General features: G+C 43.0%; 1 protein-coding gene across 1 annotated transcript in view; it reads right to left on the bottom strand.

Moving 5' to 3' along the window:
• Positions 1-24,252, bottom strand: part of LOC120064655 (cadherin-22-like) — a 162,344-nt gene that overhangs the window by 84,987 nt on the left and 53,105 nt on the right. Inside the window, exons 3-6 of the mRNA XM_039015279.1 lie at positions 22,052-22,171; positions 14,053-14,220; positions 8,606-8,793; positions 613-869 (exon numbers count right to left, since the gene is read on the bottom strand). Coding sequence (XP_038871207.1) covers positions 613-869; positions 8,606-8,793; positions 14,053-14,220; positions 22,052-22,171 — 733 coding nt within the window. The remainder of the gene's footprint in view (positions 1-612; positions 870-8,605; positions 8,794-14,052; positions 14,221-22,051; positions 22,172-24,252) is intronic.

The following is a 24,252-nucleotide window of genomic DNA, read 5'->3' on the forward strand; positions in this document are numbered from 1 at the left end:
TACCCGTTCTTATAGCCATATCTATACCAGTTCTTATAGCCATATCTATACCCGTTCTTATAGCCATATCTATACCCGTTCTTATAGCCATATCTATACCAGTTCTTATAGCCATATCTCTACCCGTTCTTATAGCCATATCTCTACCCGTTCTTATAGCAATATCTCTACCCGTTCTTATAGCCATATCTCTTCACGTTCTTATAGCCATATCTCTACCCGTTCTTATAGCCATATCTCTACCCGTTCTTATAGCAATATCTCTACCCGTTCTTATAGCAATATCTCTACCCGTTCTTATAGCCATATCTCTACCCGTTCTTATAGCCATATCTCTACCCGTTCTTATAGCCATATCTCTACCCGTTCTTATAGCCATATCTCTTCACGTTCTTATAGCCATATCTCTTACAGTTATTATAGCCATATCTCTACCTGTTCTTATAGCCATATCTCTACCCATTCTTATAGCCATATCTCTAGCAGTTCTAGGCTTATCTGTAGGTTTATCTGTAGCAATACTTACATACCCATCTGAAGCAGTTAATGAAGAACTATCTGAATGAACTAATAGACTATAATGGATTTGAAAAAAGGAGCCATGATCCATACCTGACAGGTGCATTCTCCTTGTCTGGGTCCCTGGCGGTAGCTGTGCCCACCAGCGCACCTAGCCTGGCATCCTCCTGGACCTCCATGATGGCCCCCTCAGCAGGGAGGAAGACAGGCGGCTCGTCCGCATCAGTTACGCTGACCCGCACGATTGTCTGGTCGCGGAAAGAGCCAAGCTCCAAAAATCGGGGGTCCACATGCTTGTTGACAGCCTCCACCACCACGTTGTGTGTACGCTTGCTCTCGAAGTCCAGTGGCTGAACAGAGCACAAACAGGGAAGAACTAAAGCAATGACATGTCACTCTAAGGGGAAATAATTCACCCCTCAGGCAGACGCTATAGGGTGCCTAAGTGTAAACTGAGCAGATATAAGGATTGCCAAGTCTATCAAATACCTAAACAGCAATAAGGACATCTGAGCTCTACTGCTGTACAAACCTTTTCTATTCATATACTGTCAATGCCTTCAGAAAGTATTCACAGTGCTTCACTCTTTCACATTTTGTTGCGTTACAAAGTGGGATTCAAATGGATTTATTTGTATTTTTTTTGTCGCCGATCTACAAAAAATACTTTGTAATGTCAAAGTGGAAGAAACATTCTAAGATTTGTAAAAAATGTATGAAAAATAAAACACGAATATATCTTGATTAGATAAGTATTCAACCCCCTGAGTCAATACATGTTAGAATCAACATTGGCAGTGATTACAGCTGTGAGTCTGTCACGCCCTGACCTTAGAGATCCTTTTTATGTCTCTATTTTGGTTTGGTCAGGGCGTGAGTTGGGGTGGGCATTCTATGTTCTGTGTTTTATGTTTTGTATTTCTTTGTTGGTTGGCCGGGTGTGGTTCTCAATCAGAGGCAGTTGTCTATCGTTGTCTCTGATTGAGAACCATACTTAGGTAGCTCTTGCCCACATGGGTTTTGTGGGTAGTTGTTTTCTGTCTCTGTGTCTGCACCAGACAGAACTGTTTCGTGTTGGTCTATTTTTGTTATTTTGTCTTAGTGTTCTGAGTTAAAATAAATATTAACATGGACACTTACCACGCTGCGTTTTGGTCCACTCCTTCTTCCCAGGACGATCGTTAAAGAGTCTTTCTGGATAAGTCTCTGGGCTTTCTACACCGGATTGTGCAAAATTTGCCCATTATTATTTTCATATTATTTCAAGCTCTGTCAAATTGGTTGTTGATTATTGCTAGACAACCATTTTCAGGTCTTGCTATACATTTTCATAACGATTTCAGTCAAAACTGTAACTCGACCACTCAGGAACATTCACCGTCTTCTTGGTAAGCAACTCCAGTGTAGATTTGGCCTTGTGTTTTAGGTTATTGTCCCGCTGAAAGGTGAATTCATCTCCCAGTGTCTGGTGGAAAGCAGACTAAATCATTTTGCCTGTGCTTAGCTCCATTCCGTTTACCTTTTAATTCCGAAAAACTCCCCAGTCTTTAACAATTACAAGCATACCCATAACATGATGCAACCACCACTATGCTTGAAAATATGGAGAGTGGTACTCAGTAATGTGTTGTATTGGATTTTGTAAGGACAAAAAGTTAATTGCTTTGCCACATTTTTTCAGTATTACTTTAGTGCCTTGTTGCAAACAGAATGCATGTTTTGGAATATTTTTTATTCTGTACAGGCTTCCTTCTTAAAAAACAACAAATATTCTATTAAAAAAAATTATTTCGGTATTTACAATTAAAGCCCATTGTCACGTTCCTGACCGGTTTTCTGTTATTTTGTATGTGTTTGACGGTCAGGGCGTGAGTTTGGGTGGGTAGTCTATGTTATGTGTTTCTATGTTGGTTAAAGGGTGACCTGATATGGTTCTCAATTAGAGGCAGGTGGTTTTCATTTCCTCTGATTGAGAGCCATATTAAGGTAGGTGTTTTCACATTGTTTGTTGTGGGTGGTTGTTTCCTGTGTCAGTGTTTGTTGCACCATACGGGACTGTATCGTTCGTTCGTTCGTTTTGTTTGTAGTCAGTACTGGTTCGTTCGTTCTTCGTTACGTGTAAGTTCGTAGTCCAGGTCTGTCTACTTCGTTTGTTGTTTTGTATTGTTGTTCAAGAGTTTTCCGTCTTCGTCTGTTCCTTGTAATAAATAATATGTCATCATACCTCGCTGCACATTGGTCTTCTGATCCCTCTCTCCTCTCCTCGTCCGAGGAGGAGGAAGAGCTAGAGAATCGTGACAGAACCACCCACCAAACCCGGACCAAGCAGCGGGACCACGAACAGTGGTCCACGAAACAAGGATTGCAGGATTTCTGGAGTTGGGAGGAAATCATAGAAGGAAAAGGACCATGGGCTAAGGTGGGAGTGAATCGCCGCTCTGGGGAGGAGAAGGAGGCAGCCACAGCCCAAGAGCGGAGATATGAAGGTACGCGGCTAGCACGGAAGCCCGGGAAGAAACCCCAAAAATTTCTGGGGGGGGGGGCTAAGAGGTAGTGGGCCGAGGGCAGGTAGGAGACCTGCGCCCACTTCCCAGGCTAACCGTGGAGAGCGGGAGTACGGGCAGACACCGTGTTACGCAGTAGAGCGCACGGTGTCTCCTGTACGTGTTCATAGCCCGGTGCGGGTTATTCCACCTCCCCGCACTGGTAGGGCTAGATTGGGCATTGAGCCAAGTGCCATGAAGCCGGCTCTTCATATATGGCCTCCAGTACGTCTCCTTGGGCCGGCTTACATGGCACCAGCCTTACGAATGGTGTCCCCGGTTCGCCTACATAGCCCGGTGCGGGTTATTCCACCTCCCCGCACTGGGCGGGCGACGGGGAGCATTCAACCAGGTAAGGTTGGGCAGGCTCGGTGCTCAAGGGAGCCAGTACGCCTGCACGGTCCGGTATTTCCGGCGCCACCTCCCCGCCTCAGCCCAGTACCACCAGTGCCTACTCCACGCACCAGGCTTCCAGTGCGTTTCCAGAGCCCTGTTCCTCCTCCACGCACTCTCCCTATGGTGCGTGTCTCCAGCCCAGTGCCTCCAGTTCCGGCACCACGCACTAAGCCACCTGTGCGTCTCCAGAGCCCTGTACACACTGTTCCTTCTCCCCGTACTCGTCCTGATGTGCGTGCCCTCAGCCCGGTGCCTCCAGTTCCGGCACCACGCACCAGGCCTACAGTGCGCCTCATCCGGCCAGAGCCATCCGTCTGCCCAGTGCCATCTGAGCCATCCGTCTCCCCAGTGCCATCTGAGCCATCCGTCTCCCCAGCGCCATCTGAGCCATCCGTCTCCCCAGCGCCATCTGAGCCATCCGTCTCCCCAGCGTCATCTGAGCCATCCGTCTGCCAAGTGCCGTCTGAGCCATCCGTCTGTCCCGAGCCATTAGAGCCGCCCGTCTGTCCCGAGCCGTCAGAGCCGTTAGTCAGTCAGGAGCCGCTAGAGCCATTCGTCAGTCAGGATCTGCCAGAGCCGCCAACCAGACAGGATCTGCCAGAGCCGCCAACCAGACAGGATCTGCCAGAGCCGTCAGCGAGCCATGAGCGTCCAGAGCCGTCAGCCAGCCATGAGCGTCCAGAGCCGTCAGCCAGCCATGAGCGTCCAGAGCCGTCAGCCAGCCATGAGCGTCCAGAGCCGTCAGCTAGCCATGAGCGTCCAGAGCCGTCAGCCAGTCATGAGCTGCCCCTCAGCCCAGAGCTGCCATTTATCCAGAACTGCCCCTCAGTCTAGAGCTGTCTCTCTGTCCGGAGCTGCCCTTCAGTCCGGAGTTGCCCCTCTATCCTGAGCTACCTCTCTATCCTGACCTACCTCTCTGTCCTGAGCTATCTCTCTGTCCTGAGCTACCTTATCCCGGTTCTGCCCCTTGTCCCGGTGCTGCCCCTTATCTTAAGGTTACCATTTAAATTAAGTGGGTGTAATATGAGGGTGGTCATTCTAAGGGGGAGACGTAAGCTGGGATTGACTATGGTGGGGTGGGGACCTCGCCCAGAGCCTGAGCCACCACCGTGGTCAGACGCCCACCCAGACCCTCCCCTAGACTTTTGGTGGTGCGTTCGGAGTACGCACCTTGAGGGGGGGGGTTATGTCACGTTCCTGACCGGTTTTCTGTTATTTTGAATGTGTTTGACGGTCAGGGCGTGAGTTTGGGTGGGTAGTCTATGTTATGTGTTTCTATGTTGGTTAAAGGGTGACCTGATATGGTTCTCAATTAGAGGCAGGTGGTTTTCATTTCCTCTGATTGAGAGCCATATTAAGGTAGGTGTTTTCACATTGTTTGTTGTGGGTGGTTGTTTCCTGTGTCAGTGTTTGTTGCACCATACGGGACTGTATCGTTCGTTCGTTCGTTTTGTTTGTAGTCAGTACTGGTTCGTTCGTTCTTCGTTACGTGTAAGTTCGTAGTCCAGGTCTGTCTACTTCGTTTGTTGTTTTGTATTGTTGTTCAATAGTTTTCCGTCTTCGTCTGTTCCTTGTAATAAATAATATGTCATCATACCTCGCTGCACATTGGTCTTCTGATCCCTCTCTCCTCTCCTCGTCCGAGGAGGAGGAAGAGCTAGAGAATCGTTACACCCATAGAAACACATGAAATAACACATTCATGAATGGCAAAAAAAAGAGTCAAAAAATAAATCATAAGGAATGAGGTCTTGAGGTGTCTTTCCTATATTTAGAAGATACAAGAAAGCTCAGTGTTCGTGAGTCTCCCCCTTTCTATTGTGAGGTCATATTAGTTTGTAGCTCAAATGGTTCGGACACCACAGACAGAAGTTGGCACATCAGCGTTACTGACTTCAGACGAGTCCCGTGACACTTGTTGGGTCCGTAGAGCAAAATGGAGAACACCATCGTCTTCGTGAGAGTCTCCCCTTTCCATAGAGGGGTCATAATAGTTAAGCCAAACCGTTCGGACGATACAGACATTTTGTGTGAAGATGGATTTTCTGGATGTCTCATGGTCTGACAAACTCCGCTGTACTGTAGCTCGGCCACTGATATAGGCGGATGAAAAAGGCTGATATAGGCGGATTAAAAAACCCTTATATCTCTAGCTTAAGCTGATGGATTTTGATGGGGATTTTTTTTGTATCTTACTTACTGTAGATGGAATCATAACTGTTAAGGATTAAAGTCACCATTGGCCTCATTGTGAAATCCCTGAGCGGTTTCCTTCCTCTCCGGGGCAGTGGAAAACCTCCCTGGTCTTTGTGGTTGAATCTGTGTTTGAATTTCACTGCTCGACTTTTCAGATAATTGTATGTGGGGGGTACAGAGATGAGGTAGTCATTCAAAAATCATGTTAAACACTATTATTGCACACAGAGTGAGTCCATGCAACTTACTGTGAAGCACATTTTTACTCCTGAACTTATTATGGCTTGCCATAACAAAGGGGTTGAAAACTTATTGACTTAAGACATTTCAGGATTTAATTAACTTGTAAAAATGGTGAAATACATCATTCCACTTTGATATTATGGGGTATTGTGTGTAGGCCAGTGACAAAAAAACCCATCTCTATTTAATCTATTTTAAATTCAAGCTAACACAGCAACATTTGGAAAAAGTCTAGGGGTGTGACGTAAATACTTTCTGAAGGCACTGACTGTACCGTGTATATACAGTACTAGTCAAAAGTTTGGACACCTACTCATTCATGGGTTCTTTATTTTTACTATTTTCTACATTGTAGAATAATAGTGAAGACATCAAAACTATGAAATAGTAGGAATCATGCAGTATCCAAAAAACTGTTTAACAAATCAAAATATATTTTATATTTGAGATTCTTCAAAGTAGCCACCCTTGCCTTGATGACAGCTTTGAAAACACACTCTTGGCATTCTCTCAACCAGCTTCATGAGGTAGTCACCTGGAATGCATTTCGATTAACAGGTGTGCCTTGTTAAAAGTAAATTTGTAGAATTTCTTTCCTTCTTAATGCATTTGAGCCAATCAGTTGTGCTGTGACAAGGTAGGGGTGGGTGGTAAACAGAAGATATCCCTATTTGGTAAAAGACCAAGTCCATATTATGGCAAGAACAGCTCAAATAAGCAAAGAAAAACAACATTCCATCATTACTGGGTGGTAAACAGAAGATATCCCTATTTGGTAAAAGACCAAGTCCATATTATGGCAAGAACAGCTCAAATAAGCAAAGAAAAACAACATTCCATCATTACTTTAAGACATGAAAATGTCAAGTTTCATCAAGTGCAGTCGCAAAAACCATCAAGCGCTATGAGGATACTTGCTCTCAGGAAAGGAAGACCCAGAGTTACCTCTGCTGCAGAGGATAAGTTCATTAGTTACCAGCCTTAGAAATTGCAGCCCCAAAAAATGATTCACAGAGTTCAAGTAACAGAAACATCTCAACATCAACTGTTCAGGAGAGACTGTGTTAGTCAGGCCTTCATGGTCGAATTGCTGCAAAGAAACTACAACTAAAGGACACCAATAAGAAGATGAAACTTGCTTGGGCCAAGAAACACGAGCAATGGACATTAGACCGGTGGAAATTTTACCTTTGGTCTGATGAATACAAATGGAGATTTTTGGTTCCAACCGCCGTGTCTTTGTGAGACAGAGTAGGTGAACGGATAATCTCCACATGTGAAGTTCCCACCGTGAAGCATGGAGGAGGTGTGATGTGTGGGGGTGCTTTGCTGGTGACACTGTCTGTGATTTATTTAGAATTCAAGGCACACTTAACCAGCATGGCTAACACAGCATTCTGTAGCGATATACCATCCCATCTGGTTTGTGCTTAGTGGAACTATCATTTGTTTTTCAACAGGAAAATGACCCAACACACCTCCAGGCTGTGTAAGGGCCATTTGACCAAGAAGGAGAGTGATGGAGTGCTGCATCAGATGACCTGGCCTCCACAATCACCCAACCTCAACCCAATTGAGACGGTTTGGGATGAGTTGGAAAAGCATACCAAGTGAAGCTGGTTGAGAAAATGCGAAGAGCGTTCAAAACTGTCATTAAGGCAAAGGGTGGCTACTTTGAAGAATCTAAAATCTAAAATATATGCTATAACACTTGCAAATCTGTGTAAGCAACTGTTACGGATACAGGTATCCTGTGTGTGTGTATTTATTTTTTCTCCTTCTCCCTTCACAGGTGGCAATCATCATTCCCCAATCAGTCACCAATCAGTCATCAATCAGAAGACACACCTCCTGTTTCCATTACCCTATCACAACCCCTTTCCCTTGATTTAAAAACCCTGTCAGTTGTTCTCTCTGGAGCTCAATCTCTCTGTCATGTGATCTCTCTGTAGAGCTCTTGTTTTTGCAACTACATGTCACTCTGTCCGTTATCCTGTGAGTATTGTTTTGTTATGGTGTTTGGCTGTTTGTTTGATGGTGGGAAAAGGGGGTACCAAAACAAATAGGCCATGGGTATACACTACCCGTAGGAATACTTTGTCTAAGAACACTAGTTAGAACTGGGCGGACCACCCACTGTATTTTTGGTTAGTTAGTTAGCTGTTGTTGAAGCAGGTAGTCTAGCTTAGGTGTTTTGGGATATTTGTTTCTTTCCTTGGGTCCAGCTCAGCTCCTCCACTTTACCGTGTGTTTACAAATAAACCATGCGTGTTTGACGGTAATTTAGTTGTCTGTGGTTATTTCGTTCTCACTTACTTTTTCACTACTATAATTTGCATGAGTTATGTTACGGGTCTCGTTACCATCCCCCCTAGACTGCCGTGCCAAAGGGATTCGTAACAGCAACCAATAAACTTTGATTTGATTTAACTCAAATGCTCCGACTTAAACATTACAATGGCTGGAGCAGAGGGCAGCCGCAGGGCAGTTTAGGTCCTTGCTCAAGGAAAAATTGTCAATAGGTGGCACCTGAGATACTCCTGCCAGCAACCCTCCAGTTCCTGCTCACTCCTACCAGATTTTTTCACACCGTCAGCACTGGGATTTGAACCGGCAACCCTCTGGTTGCTGGCCCGCTACATTAACCTCGAGGCTATCTCTGGCCCCAAATCCAAACTGATCTCAAATCAGCGTAATTCTACTCCCACCTTTTTGATAGTGATGACGGCTTCCTGTGTGTCTCCGTCGGTGGTAACCTTGAACAGTTCCCCGCCCTCCTCGTCTTTGATCAGGTAGCTCATGTCCGTGTTCTCCCCCATATCTGCATCTGTGGCAATCACCCTCCCCACCGGCGTCCCCACGGCCGCCCCCTCAGACACCGAAAACTGGTACATCTCTGAAGGAGAGAAATGGGGAGTAGGTGGAAAAGGAGGAGGAGGAGGGAGGAAGAAGGAGAGAAAATGGAAGAGGGTGAAGATAAAGATGACAGGAGCATGAAGATTAGGTGAAGACAGGGAAGAGAAGGTTAACAAGAAGATGTAGAGGTAGAGTAGATGGTGAAGATGAGAGGAAGGAAGTGGAAGGACAAATGCATTCAATACATACAAGCCTACCATTTACTGTATGTAAGAGCACTCTTCCCATTGCCAAGAAAATTCATCAAAAAGAGAATTCACCCAGGATTTTTATTCTGTAGAGCCAACTTAGTTAATCATGAATCCATCCACCCCCCAATGCTTGACCCTTAACCCAATTGGCCCTCAGAATTCCCTTTAAGTAATGCACTGGATCTTTGCTCATGTTAGACCAAAGCACTATGCGATTATGTTAACCACGTCTGGTAAAGATGCTGACCCCGGGTGATCATTGGCAAGGCATGGAGTCTATGTATGGAAGGTTTTACGCTTACTCTTTCAATATCCTCCTGTAAAATTTCCAAAATAGACTTTATAATCAACTTTTTGTTGACCACAGCACTTCCACAGCACAAAGCCACATTTTGTGATATCCAATTACATTTTAATTCAGTCAATTCAAAACGGAAATTACAATTACAATTTTCCTCAATGATTCCCTATGAAAATATTTAGTTGGAATTGGAATTTCTGTTTAATTCCTGAATGAAGGAAATTTCAATGGAATTGACCCCAACCCTGTAGGACACATAAATAAAACAGCTGCACATGTCACACAACCCTGTTCTTTTCTAATACAACTATGTATCCTCGAACCGCAGACAGCATTTTGAAAGCGCTAGGAAGTTATAGAAGAGAGAAAATCACATAGGCGACAGCCAGGAAACAAAATCAGATTTTGTGAGACAAAGCGATGAGAGCGTCACGACTGGAGCGTCAAGACACTTGAACTTAGACAGCTCTCTTAGCTTTAATAACATGTATTGTTGTTTATCTCACAAAAGTGGGAAAGAGCAATAACACCGCTATTCATAGGCTATAGAGTCTGGAGTCTTAACAGGAAGTACCTTTTTCTGTCATTCGTTATGAGCTAGTTATATGCAGATGGTTTACAAGAGAACTCAACTTTCAATTCCACTAAGATGTCCAGGGTACAATAGAAAGGGTTGTTGAAGTTTCTAAATCATGTACTAGCATCATAGGTAAGATTTTCCCCCAACAGGAAATACAGATTCAAGTAAAACATCCTTTTACTGAGCACCATTGTGAAATGTACAATGAAATATAATACACATTTGAAATGGAATTTGTCTTTTTTTGCTATAGCGAGTAGTACAAGTTGGGTCCAAATTGGTTCACCTGAGATTCAATACAATCTGAAAAGTTTCAGAATCCTAAATAACTACAAAGCATTTTTTACAGCCTAAGTCCCTGATTAAATAGGTAGGAAGGAAAGGCTTCTGTAGTAATGCATCCATTTTAACATTCAATGTGATCTGCTGTTTTTGCATTCTAAACTTAAACAGCAAGAACAGGCTGGTTAACATTTTGAAACAAAGTAGCTGGATCATCAACTTAACTGACCTTTCAGACCTTTCTCAGCTGTAGTATCAGCCACCAGTGATACTCATGGCGCAATTCATTCTGAGGGACACCCAGTATCCCTTGTTTGATGAAGTTATGTTGCTTCTCTCAAAGCGCAGATACAGACTGACCATGTTCAAAACTAATAGGTCTGAACTTCATGCCAGCTGCTATCAGCTTTCTCCATAAGCTGTATTGTTACTGTTAGCTGTGTACATATTGCTTTGGTGTATATTTATTGTCATGTGTTAAATGTGTTTTTACTACGTGCTACAAAATGAATTGCTCCCCGGAGATAATAAACACTCTACTAGTATTCAAACAGGGTCCTGTATATTGACCATAATGTTATTACATTATGGCCTTTGACCTTTCTCCAGCTGATAAATAACGGATGTCACCAACATAAATCCATACCACTGGAATGTTAAAATTGTTAAATCGGCTCCATCTTATCGTATGCAGACATATGGAATCTCCCAAAACCGCTTTCATCAGATGATTTCCTAACCCTTCTTAGCGGAGTATTTGACATGTGGATAAATATAAGTGAAATTATTGCTTCTGACCACTCCATGTAGTCCAATACTTCTATAACTGATGGGGGTACTTCTATAACTGATGGGGGTATTTCTATAACTGATGGGGGTATTTCTATAACTGATGGGGGTATTTCTATAACTGATGGGGGTACTTCTATAACTGATGGGGGTACTTCTATAACTGATGGGGGTACTTCTATAACTGATGGGGGTACTTCTATAACTGATGGGTGTACTTCTATAACCGATGGGGGTACTTCTATAACTGATGGGGGTACTTCTATAACTGATGGGGGTACTTCTATTACTGATGGGGGAACTTCTATTACTGATGGGGGTACTTCTATAACTGATGGGGGTACTTCTATAACCGATGGGGGTACTTCTATTACTGATGGGGGTACTTCTATTACTGATGGGGGTACTTCTATTACTGATGGGGGTACTTCTATTACTGATGGGGGTACTTCTATTACTGATGGGGGTACTTCTATAACTGATGGGGGTACTTCTATAACTGATGGGTGTACTTCTATAACCGATGGGTGTACTTCTATAACCGATGGGGGTACTTCTATAACCGATGGGGGTACTTCTATAACTGATGGGGGTACTTCTATAACTGATGGGGGTACTTCTATAACTGATGGGGGTACTTCTATTACTGATGGGGGTACTTCTATAACTGATGGGGGTACTTCTATAACTGATGGGGGTACTTCTATAACTGATGGGGGTACTTCTATTACTGATGGGGGTACTTCTATAACTGATGGGGGTACTTCTATAACTGATGGGGGTACTTCTATAACTGATGGGGGTACTTCTATAACTGGTGGGGGTACTTCTATACCTGGTGGGGGTACTTCTATACCTGGTGGGGGTACTTCTATAACTGGTGGGGGTACTTCTATAACTGCTGGGGGTACTTCTATAACTGATGAGGGTACTTCTATTACTGATGAGGGTATTTCTATTACTGATGGGGGTATTTATATAACTGATGGGGGTACTTCTATTACTGATGGGGGTATTTCTATTACTGATGGGGATACTTCTATTACTGATGGGGGTATTTCTATTACTGATGGGGGTACTTCTATTACTGATGGGGGTACTTCTATTACTGATGGGGGTACTTCTATTACTGATGGGGGTACTTCTATTACTGATGGGGGTACTTCTATTACTGATGGGGGTACTTCTATTACTGATGGGGGTACTTCTATTACTGATGGGGGTACTTCTATTACTGATGGGGGTACTTCTATTACTGATGGGGGTACTTCTATTACTGATGGGGGTACTTCTATTACTGATGGGGTTACTTATATTACTGATGGGGGTAGATCTATTACTGATGGGGTATTTCTATAACTCATGGGGGTACTGCTATTACTGATGGGGGAACTTCTATTACTAATGGGGGTACTTCTATAACTGACGGGGGTACTTCTATTACTGACGGGGGTACTTCTATTACTGACGGGGGTACTTCTATTACTGACGGGGGTACTTATATAACCGATGGGGGTACTTATATAACCGATGGGGGTACTTATATAACCGATGGGGGTACTTATATAACCGATGGGGGTACTTATATAACCGATGGGGGTACTTATATAACCGATGGGGGTAGATCTATTACTGATGGGGTATTTCTATAACTCATGGGGGTACTTCTATAACTGATTGGGTACTTCTATAACTGATGGGGGTACTTCTATAACTGATGGGGGTACTTCTATAACTGATGGGGGTACTTCTATAACTGATGGGGGTACTTCTATAACTGATGGGGGTACTTATATAACCGATGGGGGTACTTATATAACCGATGGGGGTACTTATATAACCGATGGGGGTACTTATATAACCGATGGGGGTACTTATATAACCGATGGGGGTACTTATATAACCGATGGGGGTACTTATATAACCGATGGGGGTACTTATATAACCGATGGGGGTACTTATATAACTGATGGGGGTAGATCTATTACTGATGGGGTATTTCTATAACTCATGGGGGTACTTCTATAACTGATGGGGGTACTTCTATAACTGATGGGGGTACTTCTATAACTGATGGGGGTACTTCTATAACTGATGGGGGTACTTCTATAACTGATGGGGGTACTTCTATAACTGATGGGGGTACTTCTATAACTGATGGGGGTACTTCTATAACGGCTGGGGGTACTTCTATAACGGCTGGGGGTACTTCTATAACGGCTGGGGGTACTTCTATAACGGCTGGGGGTACTTCAATTACTGATGGGGGTACTTCTATAACTGATGGGGGTACTTCTATAACTGATGGGGGTATTTCTATTACATGGGCGGGGGTACTTCTATAACTGCTGGGGGTACTTCTATTACTGATGGGGGTACTTCTATTACTGATGGGGGTACTTCTATAACTGCTGGGGGTACTTTTATAACTGCTGGGGGTACTTTTATAACTGCTGGGGGTACTTTTATAACTGCTGGGGGTACTTTTATAACTGCTGGGGGTACTTTTATAACTGCTGGGGGTACTTTTATAACTGCTGGGGGTACTTCTATAACTGCTGGGGGTACTTCTATAACTGCTGGGGGTACTTCTATAACTGCTGGGGGTACTTCTATTACTGCTGGGGGTACTTCTATTACTGCTGGGGGTACTTCTATAACTGATGGGGGTACTTCTATTACTGATGGGGGTACTTCTATAACTGATGGGGGTACTTCTATAACTGATGGGGGTACTTCTATAACTGATGGGGGTACTTCTATAACTGATGGGGGTACTTCTATTACTGATGGGGGTACTTCTATTACTGATGGGGGTACTTCTATAACTGATGGGGGTACTTCTATAACTGATGGGGGTACTTCTATAACTGATGGGGGTACTTCTATAACTGATGGGGGTACTTCTATAACTGATGGGGGTACTTCTATAACTGATGGGGGTACTTCTATAACTGATGGGGGTACTTCTATAACTGATGGGTGTATTTCTATAACTGATGGGGGTACTTCTATAACTGATGGGGGAACTTCTATTACTGATGGGGGTACTTCTATTACTGATGGGTGTAAGTTATCAATATGAGAGTGACTCACTCTGCGGAAAGCGTGGTGGGTTGTCATTAACATCTGTGATCACTATGGTCACCGTGGTGGAGCCGGAAAGACCGCCCATTTGGCCTGCCATATCGGTTGCCATGATGACCAGCTCATAGCGATCCTGCGTCTCCCGGTCCAGATCTGCCACAGCCGTCCGAATCAGTCCTGATAAGAGAGAGAGAGATCCAAAGGGAAAGGTCAAGTTATCTCTTAGCTCTCATATACGATAGCCCGTTACATATTCTCTGGTTGCAAATATCAATTTCAGCTAAGCACTCTATGACTGAGTTTACACAGGCAGACCAATTCTGATCTATTTTTCACTAATTGGTATTTTTACCAAACATATCAGCTCTGAAAAAGACCTGATGTGAAAAGATCGGATGTGATTAGTCAAAAGACCAATTAGCGGCTTTTTTTTTATTTTTTAGAATTGGGCTTCCTGTGTAAACACAGCCTATTAGAGGCACAAGTGCGGCACATTCCATTTCCCCCTCTCGGCTCGTCTTGATAGAGTAGATCGTGTCACATCCGTGGCTCCATGCACATGTCCTCACGGCTGAGCTCTATTCAAATTCATAATATATATGGGCCAAAATGAAGGCACACACAATTGAAGAATGAGGCTTATGTTCTCTGGCAGGAGTGGATTTAAGAGAGAAAACCACAACAATCTCATGAGTTGTCTTAATCCTACTCCAGTGAGCATTTTGTTAACAACGCCCTTGGAGTACAGACCTAATGCTGTGTTTAGCCAGGTTTATATTTCTACTGAAGTAACTATAGTTGGAAGTGGATTAGTCTGAGGTTAAAAAAAAAATGAACTTTGGTGGCCCCCTTCTATTTCATACCGGTATGAACAAATATACAATATTTTGCCAATGATAAGACTTGGAATTGTCTTAATCTCACATTTGTTCTGATCGATATAATGGCACTGCATATCCCTCTCCTAAACAGTACGTTAAGTTATTAGCATCTACATTTGGGCATGTCCATATCAGTACATTCTCTGGAGTTGAAAGGGGTTAAACTAATCTGAAAACAACATGACTGAGGTCAGATCACCATAACTCATTTACATGGCGGACATTCTAAAACCATGACCGTGTAATGACACATTCCAGCTTAATGTAGTTCGAGGAGCACCATGGGTATTTTTTCCATACAATATGTTTCCCCTTTACCTTCCAAGGTATGTTTCTCCAAGAACCTGGTGGAAAATAACATCCCCGTACCATTGGCAGTATACAGCCAGAGTTCAATCTGAATTATATCCTCAGCTAACACTTTATTTGAATAGTCCATCTATAGATGCTCTATCAGTAACATTTCAACTAACTATCTACTAAACCTAGCTCTAAACTTGACCCTTATCCTAACCCTAAACTTAACCCTTACGCTAAACCTAGCCCTAATCTTAACCCTTACCCTTATTCTAAATTTAACTCTAACCGTAGCAAGCAGTTGCTTATCAACAGATAGTTTGTTGATATAATCCGTACTATCCAAAGTGTGACCCATCCTCAGGGCTAAGTACAATATTTTAAAACAGAAAAGAAAATAGAAAACCAGGGCATGTGGTGAAATGCTGCTCCTTTCAGTGCAATTTCCACCCATATATATTTAGATACAGATCCTAGACTCACAATGACGCACATGAATCTTCTCTTTGTGCCACACTGGGTTCAAAGGCCTTCTGTTTAATTTTTCTGTATTTAATTATCTGTATATGTTATGTATGTGCAACAGTGTTCCTTCCGTCCCTCTCCTCGCCCCTACCTGGGCTCGAACCAGGGTCCCTTGGCACACACCGACAACAGTCAACCTCGAAGTATCGTTACCTATCGCTCCACAGCCTCCACAGGCCACAGCCTTGCAGAACAAGAGAAACAACCACTTGAAGGTCTCAGAGCAAGTGACGCCACCGATTGAAACTCTATTAGCGCGCACCCCGCTAACTAGCTAGCCATTTCACACCGGTTACATGTGTATGTATTTACAGTGGCTTGCAAAAAGTATTCACCCCCTTGGCATTTTTCCTATTTTGTTGCCTTAAAACCTGGAATTAAAATAGATTTTTTGGGGAGTTTGTATCTTTTGATTTACACAATATGCCCTCCACTTTGAAGATGTAAAATTAATTTTTTTGTGAAACAAACAAGAAATAGGACAAAAAAACAGAACTTGAGCGTTCATAACTATTCACCCCCCCCAGAGTCAATACTTTGTATAACCACCTTTTGCAGCAATAACAGCTGCAAGTATGTTGAGGTATGACTCTACAAGCTTGGCACATCTAGCCACTGGGAGTTTTGCCCATTCTTCAAGGCAAAACTGCTCCAGCTCAGCTCAAGTTGGATGGGTTCTGCTGGTGTACAGCAATCTTTCAGTCATACCACATAATCTCAATTGGATTGAGGTCTGAGCTTTGACTAGGTAATTCCAAGACATTTAAATGTTTCCCCTTAAACCACTCGAGTGTTGCTTTAGTAGTATGCTTAGGGTCATTGTCCTGCTGGTAGGTGAACCGCCGCCCCAGTCTCAAATCTCTGGAAGACAAACAGGTTTCCCTCAAGAATTTCCCTGTATTTAGCGGCATCCATCATTCCTTCAATTCTGACCAGTTTCCCAGTACCTGCCGATGAAAAACATCCCCACAGCATGATGCTGCCACCACCATGCTTCACTGATGGTGTTCTCAGGGTAATTAGAGGTGTTGGGTTTGTGTCAGACATAGCATTTTCCTTGATGGCCAAAAAGCTCAATTTTAGCCTCATCTGACCAGAGTACCTTCTTCCATATGCCTTCTGGCAAACACCAAACGTGTTTGATAATTTTTTGATTAATTTTTCTTCAAGAAATTGCTTTTTTCTGGCCACTCTTCCATAGAACCCAGCTCTGAGGAGTGTACAGCTTAAAGTGGATCTATGGATACTCCAATCTCCGCTGTGGAGCTTTGCAGCTCCTTCAGGGTTATCTATGGTCTCTTTGTTGTATCTCTGATTAATGCCCTCCTTGCCTGGTCCGTGAGTTTTGGTGGACGGCCCTCTCTTGGCAGGTTTGTTGTGGTGCCATATTCATTCCAATTTTTTATAATGGATTTAATTAGTGGGATGTTCAAAGTTTCAGATTTTTTTTTATAAACCAACCCTGATCTGTACTTCTTCACAACTTTGTCCCTGACCTGTTTGGAGAGCTCCTTGGTCTTCATGGTGCAACTTGCTTGGTGGTGCTGCTTGCTTAGTGGTGTTGCAGACTCTGGGGTCTTTCAGAACAGGTATAAACAGTTGAAGTCAGAAGTTTACATACACCTTAGCCAAATACATTTAAACTCAGTTTTTCACAATTCCTGACATTTAATCCTAGTAAAAATTCCCTGTCTTAGGTCAGTTAGGATCACCACTTACTTTTAAGAATGTGAAATGTCAGAATAATAGTAGAGAGAATCATTTATTTCAGCTTTTATTTCTTTCATCACATTCCCAGTGGGTCAGAAGTTTACATACACTCAATTAGTATTTGGTAGAATTGCCTTTAAATTGTTTAACTTGGGTCAAATGTTTCAGTTAGCCTTCCACAAGCTTCCCACAATAAGTTGGGTGAATTTTGGCCTATTCCTCCTGACAGAGAGGACTGAACTGAGTCAGGTTTGTAGGCCTCCTTGCTCACACACACTTTTTCAGTCCTGCCCACAAATGTTCTATAGGATTGAGGTCAGGGCTTTGTGATGGTCACTCCAATACCTTGACTTTGTTGTCTTTAAGCCATTTTGCCACAACTTTGGAAGTATGTCATTGTATGTCATTGTCCATGTGGAAGACCCATTTGCGACCAAGCTTTAACTTCCTAACTGATGTCTTGAGATGTTGCTTCAATATATCCACATAATTTTACCTCTTCATGATGCCATCTATTTTGTTCCTCCTGCAGCAAAGCACCCCTACAACATGATGCTGCCACCCTTGTGCTTCACGGTTGGGATGGTGTTCTTCGGCTTGCAAGCCTCCCCCTTTCTCCTCTAAACACAACGATGGTCATTATGGCCAAACAGTACTATTTTTGTTTCATCAGACCAGAGGACATTTCTCCAAAAAGTACGATCTTTGTCCCCATGTGCAGTTGCAAACCGTAGTCTGGCTTTTTTATGGCGGTTTTGGAGCAGTGGCTTCTTCCTTGCTGAGCGGCCTTTCAGGTTATGTCGATATAGGACTTGTTTTACTGTGGATATAGATACTTTTGTACCTGTTTCCTCCAGCATCTTCACAAGGTCCTTTGCGGTTGTTCTGGGATTAATTTTCACTTGTTGCACCAAAGTACATTCATCTCTAGGAGACAGAACGCGTCTTCTTCCTGAGCAGTATGATGGCTGTGTGGTCCATGGTGTTTATACTTGCGCACTATTGTTTGTACAGATGAACGTGGTACCTTCAGGCGAGTCCTAACCGACTTGCCAAAACTATAGTTTGTTAACAAGAAAAGTGTGGAGTGGTTGAAAGCTGAGTGTATGTAAACTTCCAACTTCAAGTGTATATACTGATATCATGTGACACTTAGATTGCACACAGGTGTACTTTATTTAACTAATTATGTGACTTCTGAAGGTAATTGGTTGCACCAGATCTTATTTAGGGGCTTCATAGCAAAGGGGGTGAGAATACTTATGCACGCACCACTTTTCCGTTTTTTTTTATTTTTTTAAACAAGTTATTTTTTTCATTTCACTTCACCAATTTGGACTATTTTGTGTTTGTCCATTACATGAAATCCAAATAAAAATCAATTTAAATTACAGGTTGTAATGTAACAAAATAGGAAAAACACCAAGGGGGATGAACACCTTTGCAAGGCACTGTATGTATGAATGTATGTTTGTATATATATTATTTTACTGCTCTAGGGATGTAATTATTTGTTTGTGTGAATTAATTATTTGTATATGTGTCAAGTTTGTTTATTTGTCAGTTAATCTCATAAGGGATGGGTTGCCAATTGGCGATTTTACACAAAAATAAAAATGTAATTCATTCATTCATGATAAACTGAACGAGATGGCAATGGGAAGAGTTTACTCTGGTCAAATAGCGGGAGCCAAACTCTATTCCCTGGTGGGTTATCCACATCAAATTCTATTGTTGCCCTGCCTTAGTTGATGGTACCTCTCCCAGTGCCTTGCATTGTGCTACTCCGCTAGACACACAACTTAGAGATTGCACTCACATTTAACATCAGGTAGCTGCAGGCAATGCTTGTATGTCAGCATACAGTGCGAAGGAAAATTCAGTTGCAGGATATGGAGCACATAATAATAGCTTTCAATAACCAAGGGCATGGGGAGCATCAGAAATTCATATTTTTGCATCAGGTCTTTCTTAGTCAGAACTCAATCAAATGTTTCTTGACTGCTAACATTTGTAACATGCTTGAAAGGGGATCTCATTCATAGCATACTATATATTGCACATCAATTGTCAATGACTATGAGTCCTGTGTATTTGCCTGTTAGTCGTTTCGGATAAGAGCGTCTGCTACAGTAAATGACCAAAATGTAAATGTATTTATATGACAGGGTCTGAGAGCAGAGTGCCAGGTAGTTATGTCTCTTTCCTAGAAATGTATGGAATATAATTTAATAGAATCCTCAGGCTTTCATCCTGAGAAGAAGCTCACTTGAACTTCAATACCAAATACCACTCTGAAGTTCAAATACATTCAAATGACTGCTACTTTTGAAAAATCCCTCAGACATTGTCCATTGATCATATTCTGGTCATGTATCTGGAACGGAGAAAAAGATAGTGAAGGATTAACACTCTTTTGAATGACTGGGGCGACATTAATGAGGGGAAATTCACCACTGCTCTGTTCTCTTGATGACCTCTTCCCCCTGCACCTATTTCAATGGTTAATGTCGATAAAAAAAGAAGGGGGGGGGACAAGAGTTGGTACGATCTGCAAGTCTCCAGGCCAACGTTGCCGAGACAAGGCCATTTATCATCTAGGCACTAGGGCCAACCGAATCAAAGTGGGGAGACCAAAAAAAAGGAATGATTAAAAGTTTAGTGCTGCTCCCAGGAGGACATTTGCAGGCAACACAAACCTTGGGATATGCCTGAGAGACTACGATTCAAGCCCAGGTACAGGCCCTCAGACCAAAAGGGAATTCACCCAAATGTGCTGACTGGGAGAGACAATTAGAGAATCCGCATCTGGACAGACTGTAATATAACACTTCAGAGATTTAATGGCAACTATTTTCATTTCAATATGTATCCTTATACGTTGAGAAATATAAACTCAGCAAAAAAAGAAGCATCCCTTTTTCAGGACCCTGTCTTTCAAAGATAATTTGTAAAAATCCAAATAACTTCACAGATCTTCATTGTAAAGGGTTTAAACACTGTTTCCCATAATTCTTCAATGAACCATAGACAATTAATGAACATGCACCTGTGGAACGGTCGTTAAGACACTAACAGCTTACAGGCGGTAGGCAATTAAGGTCACAGTTATGAAAACTTAGGACACTAAAGAGGCCTTTCTACTGACTCTGAAAAACACAAAAAGAAAGATGCCCAGTGTCCCTGCTCATCTGTGTGAATTTGCCTTAGGCATGCTATAAGGAGGCATGAGGACTACAGATGTGACCAGGGCAATAAATTGCAATGTCCGTACTGTGAGACACCTAAGAAAGCACTACAGGGAGACAGGACGAATAGCTGATCGTCCTCGCAGTGGCAGACCACGTCTAACAACACCTGCACAGGATCGGTACATCCGAACATCACAGCTGTGGGACAGGTACAGGATGGCAACAACAACTGCCCAAGTTCCACCAGGAATGCACCAGGAACGCATCAGTGCTCAGACTGTCCGCAATAGGCTGAGAGAGGCTGGACTGAGGGCTTGTACGCCTGCTGTAAGGCAGGTCCTCACCAGACATCACCGGAAACAACGTCGCCTATGGGCACAAACCCACCGTTGATGCACCAGACAGGACTAGGAAAAAGTGCTCTTCACTGACGAGTCACGGTTTTGTCTCACCAGGGGTGATGGTCGGATTCGCGTTTATTGTCGAAAGAATGAGCGTTACACTGAGGCCTGTACTCTGGAGCGGGATCGATTTGGAGGTGGAGGGTCCGTCATGGTCTGGGGCGGTGAGTCACAGCATCATCGGACTGAGCTTGTTGTCATTGCAGGCAATCTCAATGCTGTGTGTTACAGGGAAGACATCCTCCTCCCTCATGTGGTACCCTTCTTGCAGGCTCATCCTGACATGACCCTCCAGCATGACAATGCCACCAGCCATGCTGCTCATTCTGTGCGTGATTTCCTGCAAGACAGGAATGTCAGTGTTCTGCCATGGCCAGTGAAGAGCCCAGATCTCAATCCCATTGAGCATGTCTGGGACCTGTCCGGGAACTTGCAGGTGCCTTGGTGGAAGAGTGGGGTAACATCTCACAGCAAGAACTGGCAAATCTGGTGCAGTCCATGAGGAGGAGATGCACTGCAGTACTTAATGCAGCTGGTGGCCACACCAGATACTGACTGTTGCTTTTGATTTTGACCCACCTTTGTTCAGGGACACATTATTCCATTTCTGTTAATCACATGTCTGTGGAACTTGTTCAGTTTATGTCTCAGTTGTTGAATCTTGTTATTTTCACACAAATATTTACACATGTTAAGTTTTCAGAAAATAAATGCAGTTGACAGTGAGAGGACATTTCTTTTTTTTGTTGAGTTTAAGTACACAATATGAGGTATGAGACAAGAAATATATCAACTCACTATTATTTCCGTGGATAAAGCATGGGGTTGGTACTTGTGTATTTCACTCAATACTGTAACACTACACGTATAATACTACAAGTAATACTTGTAAAATACAACTATTACCACAAGTAATATATAGTATATAAGTATTACTACAAGCAATACATTGTATACACATCATCTTTGACTCTGTCTGGTCATGCCAGGAGTCTGCCCTTACCAGTCTGTCTGTCCACGGTAAAGAAGCTCTCTCCGTCCAGCACACTGTACACCACCCTGGCACTGCTCCCGTATGTAGGGTCATCTGCATCCCATGCAGTGACCTTCATCACTGATGTTCCTGCGGGAGAATTGCATGTCAGAACAGCACAATAACACAAGGCTTCAGGACCTCCAGGCGTGCCCTTCACTTAAACAAACGGATAGTGAATCAGAGAGGAAGAGGACGCGTGAGAGAGGGAGAGAGGGCAGGCTGGAGAGCTATTTTAATGCCCTGCATATTGTTTGTTACTGAAAATAATGTGTTATTTCAGAACACCTCTCCTAAACGACATCTCCTTCGTAACAGAGCGTTATCTGGGATGAAAGAGCACATCAAGATATTTAAGATCACTATCTTCAAAGACAGATGGAAGAATGTTAAAAATCAAACAAACAACTAATGACGATTACAACCATTTATGAACCTGAATAGTTTCTATGACGCCTTTAAAACAAATATTTATTGGGGGACACAGTTGTTTCATTGAAGCATAATTCTTGTCTGTTCTAAGTAAATTGTGTGTAGCCACAAGCCTCTGGCATTGCAAAGCCTATATTTTACATTTAGTCACACATTTTAGCCAAAGCGAAGCCTTAAGCCTATAAAGCTTAATGGGCCACAGACCTGTGGGGAAAGAAAAACTCAACTAGCCTTTTCGAGGTGTTTCTCTGTGGAGAAACATCTTGTTTGGGGTGACTGGGTTGGTGGCAGCAATGGCCCCTCAAGGACGGAGAGTCAGCCTCCATCCTTGGCCCAGCTATAGGTAATTACTGACAGCTGGTGTTGTCCACAAAAGGTCACAGCTGTAGCATTCCCAGAGCCCTGTCATGCCTTATGCTAATTATGCTAATTAGCAGAATGTGTCAGCGTTCTGTTTGTTTCCTGTCATGAGAGTCGCTCCCGAGGGTGGTGCAGGGAAAAGGATAGTGTATTATATTAAAAGCCACCCAACCATTACCACAGGCGCCTCAGATCAGTATCTGTCTCCACCTTTTTGGTTTCCCCTTAATCTTCACTTGCTAGCAGGGCCTGGAACTTTTCTCCATGGCGGCTTGTGCTAGCTATTAGCATAGCTAGCTAAGGGGAATGTTTTCTATGCAATGGCATGGAACTGAAGCCTAGGAATTCTGCGATGTTCTCAAACTCTTTCCTATTATTGCACCGCTAAATCCTCATCAGTGTAGCCCTTTGAGTTTAACCTAATTCCAGCTTTAGTGATTCATATTTCACCTCACGTCGGAAAATTCAAAGGCTGGATCTATTGATGCTGTTCTTATGGGGTCTTTAAGCATGTACTGTGTTATATAATACCATCATTATCACTCCTAAAATGCTTAAGTAGACACCCTGCCTATCCTCAAACAAATGGGTTTGTGTCATTGTCTGGCTGAGATCAGTTTGAAACTGTCCTTATCGCCTTAAAAAGAGAAGGTATTAAGCAGATAAAAATGTTGCATTGCTGGAAATGGGGGGTTTGTGCATTTCTGCATACCTGGTTGTGCGCTGGTAAAGCTGGGAAGCTATTCCCATTCATGGGGTTATTTTGTTATCTTAATTTTCCCCAGGTAATAATCAGCGTGAAGCCATTTCTGGGCTGCCTGGGAGTGAGGCGGCTGGAAGAACTATATAAATGCAAATGCTAAGTTATTGTGTTTTTAAAATAGGGAAGTAGAAGTTCTAGTCTGCAGCAGCTAGAGTCCTTATTAATGCCTTGACTGGCCTCAGCTTTCACAAGCAGAAGCAGCTAAGTCATTAGTTATTGGCTGGGGTGTTTGTCTGTTTTAGGCTACTTTGTGACAGCCTCAAGCGGATTTCAATAAAAGTTTGACTAACCCAATAGGAAAACAGAACAAAATATTACAGTAATGAGAAAAGTATTTAATGAAGAAAGTGCCCGTTATTCATCATCTAAAGATTTGTTTTGCTGTCTCTAAATAAAACTGGATGAGTAAATTGCTTTGATATGAGATAGAAGGTAGTGGAGTAATTATTTGCTTTTTTTTTTTTTTTTTTTTTACAGTTCAGCGTAATGGCAGAAATGCACTTAGTGAACATATTTTTTAAACAAGCATTTTTTCCTGTTTGTTTGTGGGTCCTCCTCCTCTTCAGTTGAGCTTCACGTTGACTGTTCTCAATATAGGTTTGTATAGACCTGCTCT

This window comes from Salvelinus namaycush, chromosome 20 (assembly GCF_016432855.1).
Source record: "Salvelinus namaycush isolate Seneca chromosome 20, SaNama_1.0, whole genome shotgun sequence".
In the NCBI taxonomy this organism is placed as follows: Eukaryota; Metazoa; Chordata; class Actinopteri; order Salmoniformes; family Salmonidae; genus Salvelinus; species Salvelinus namaycush.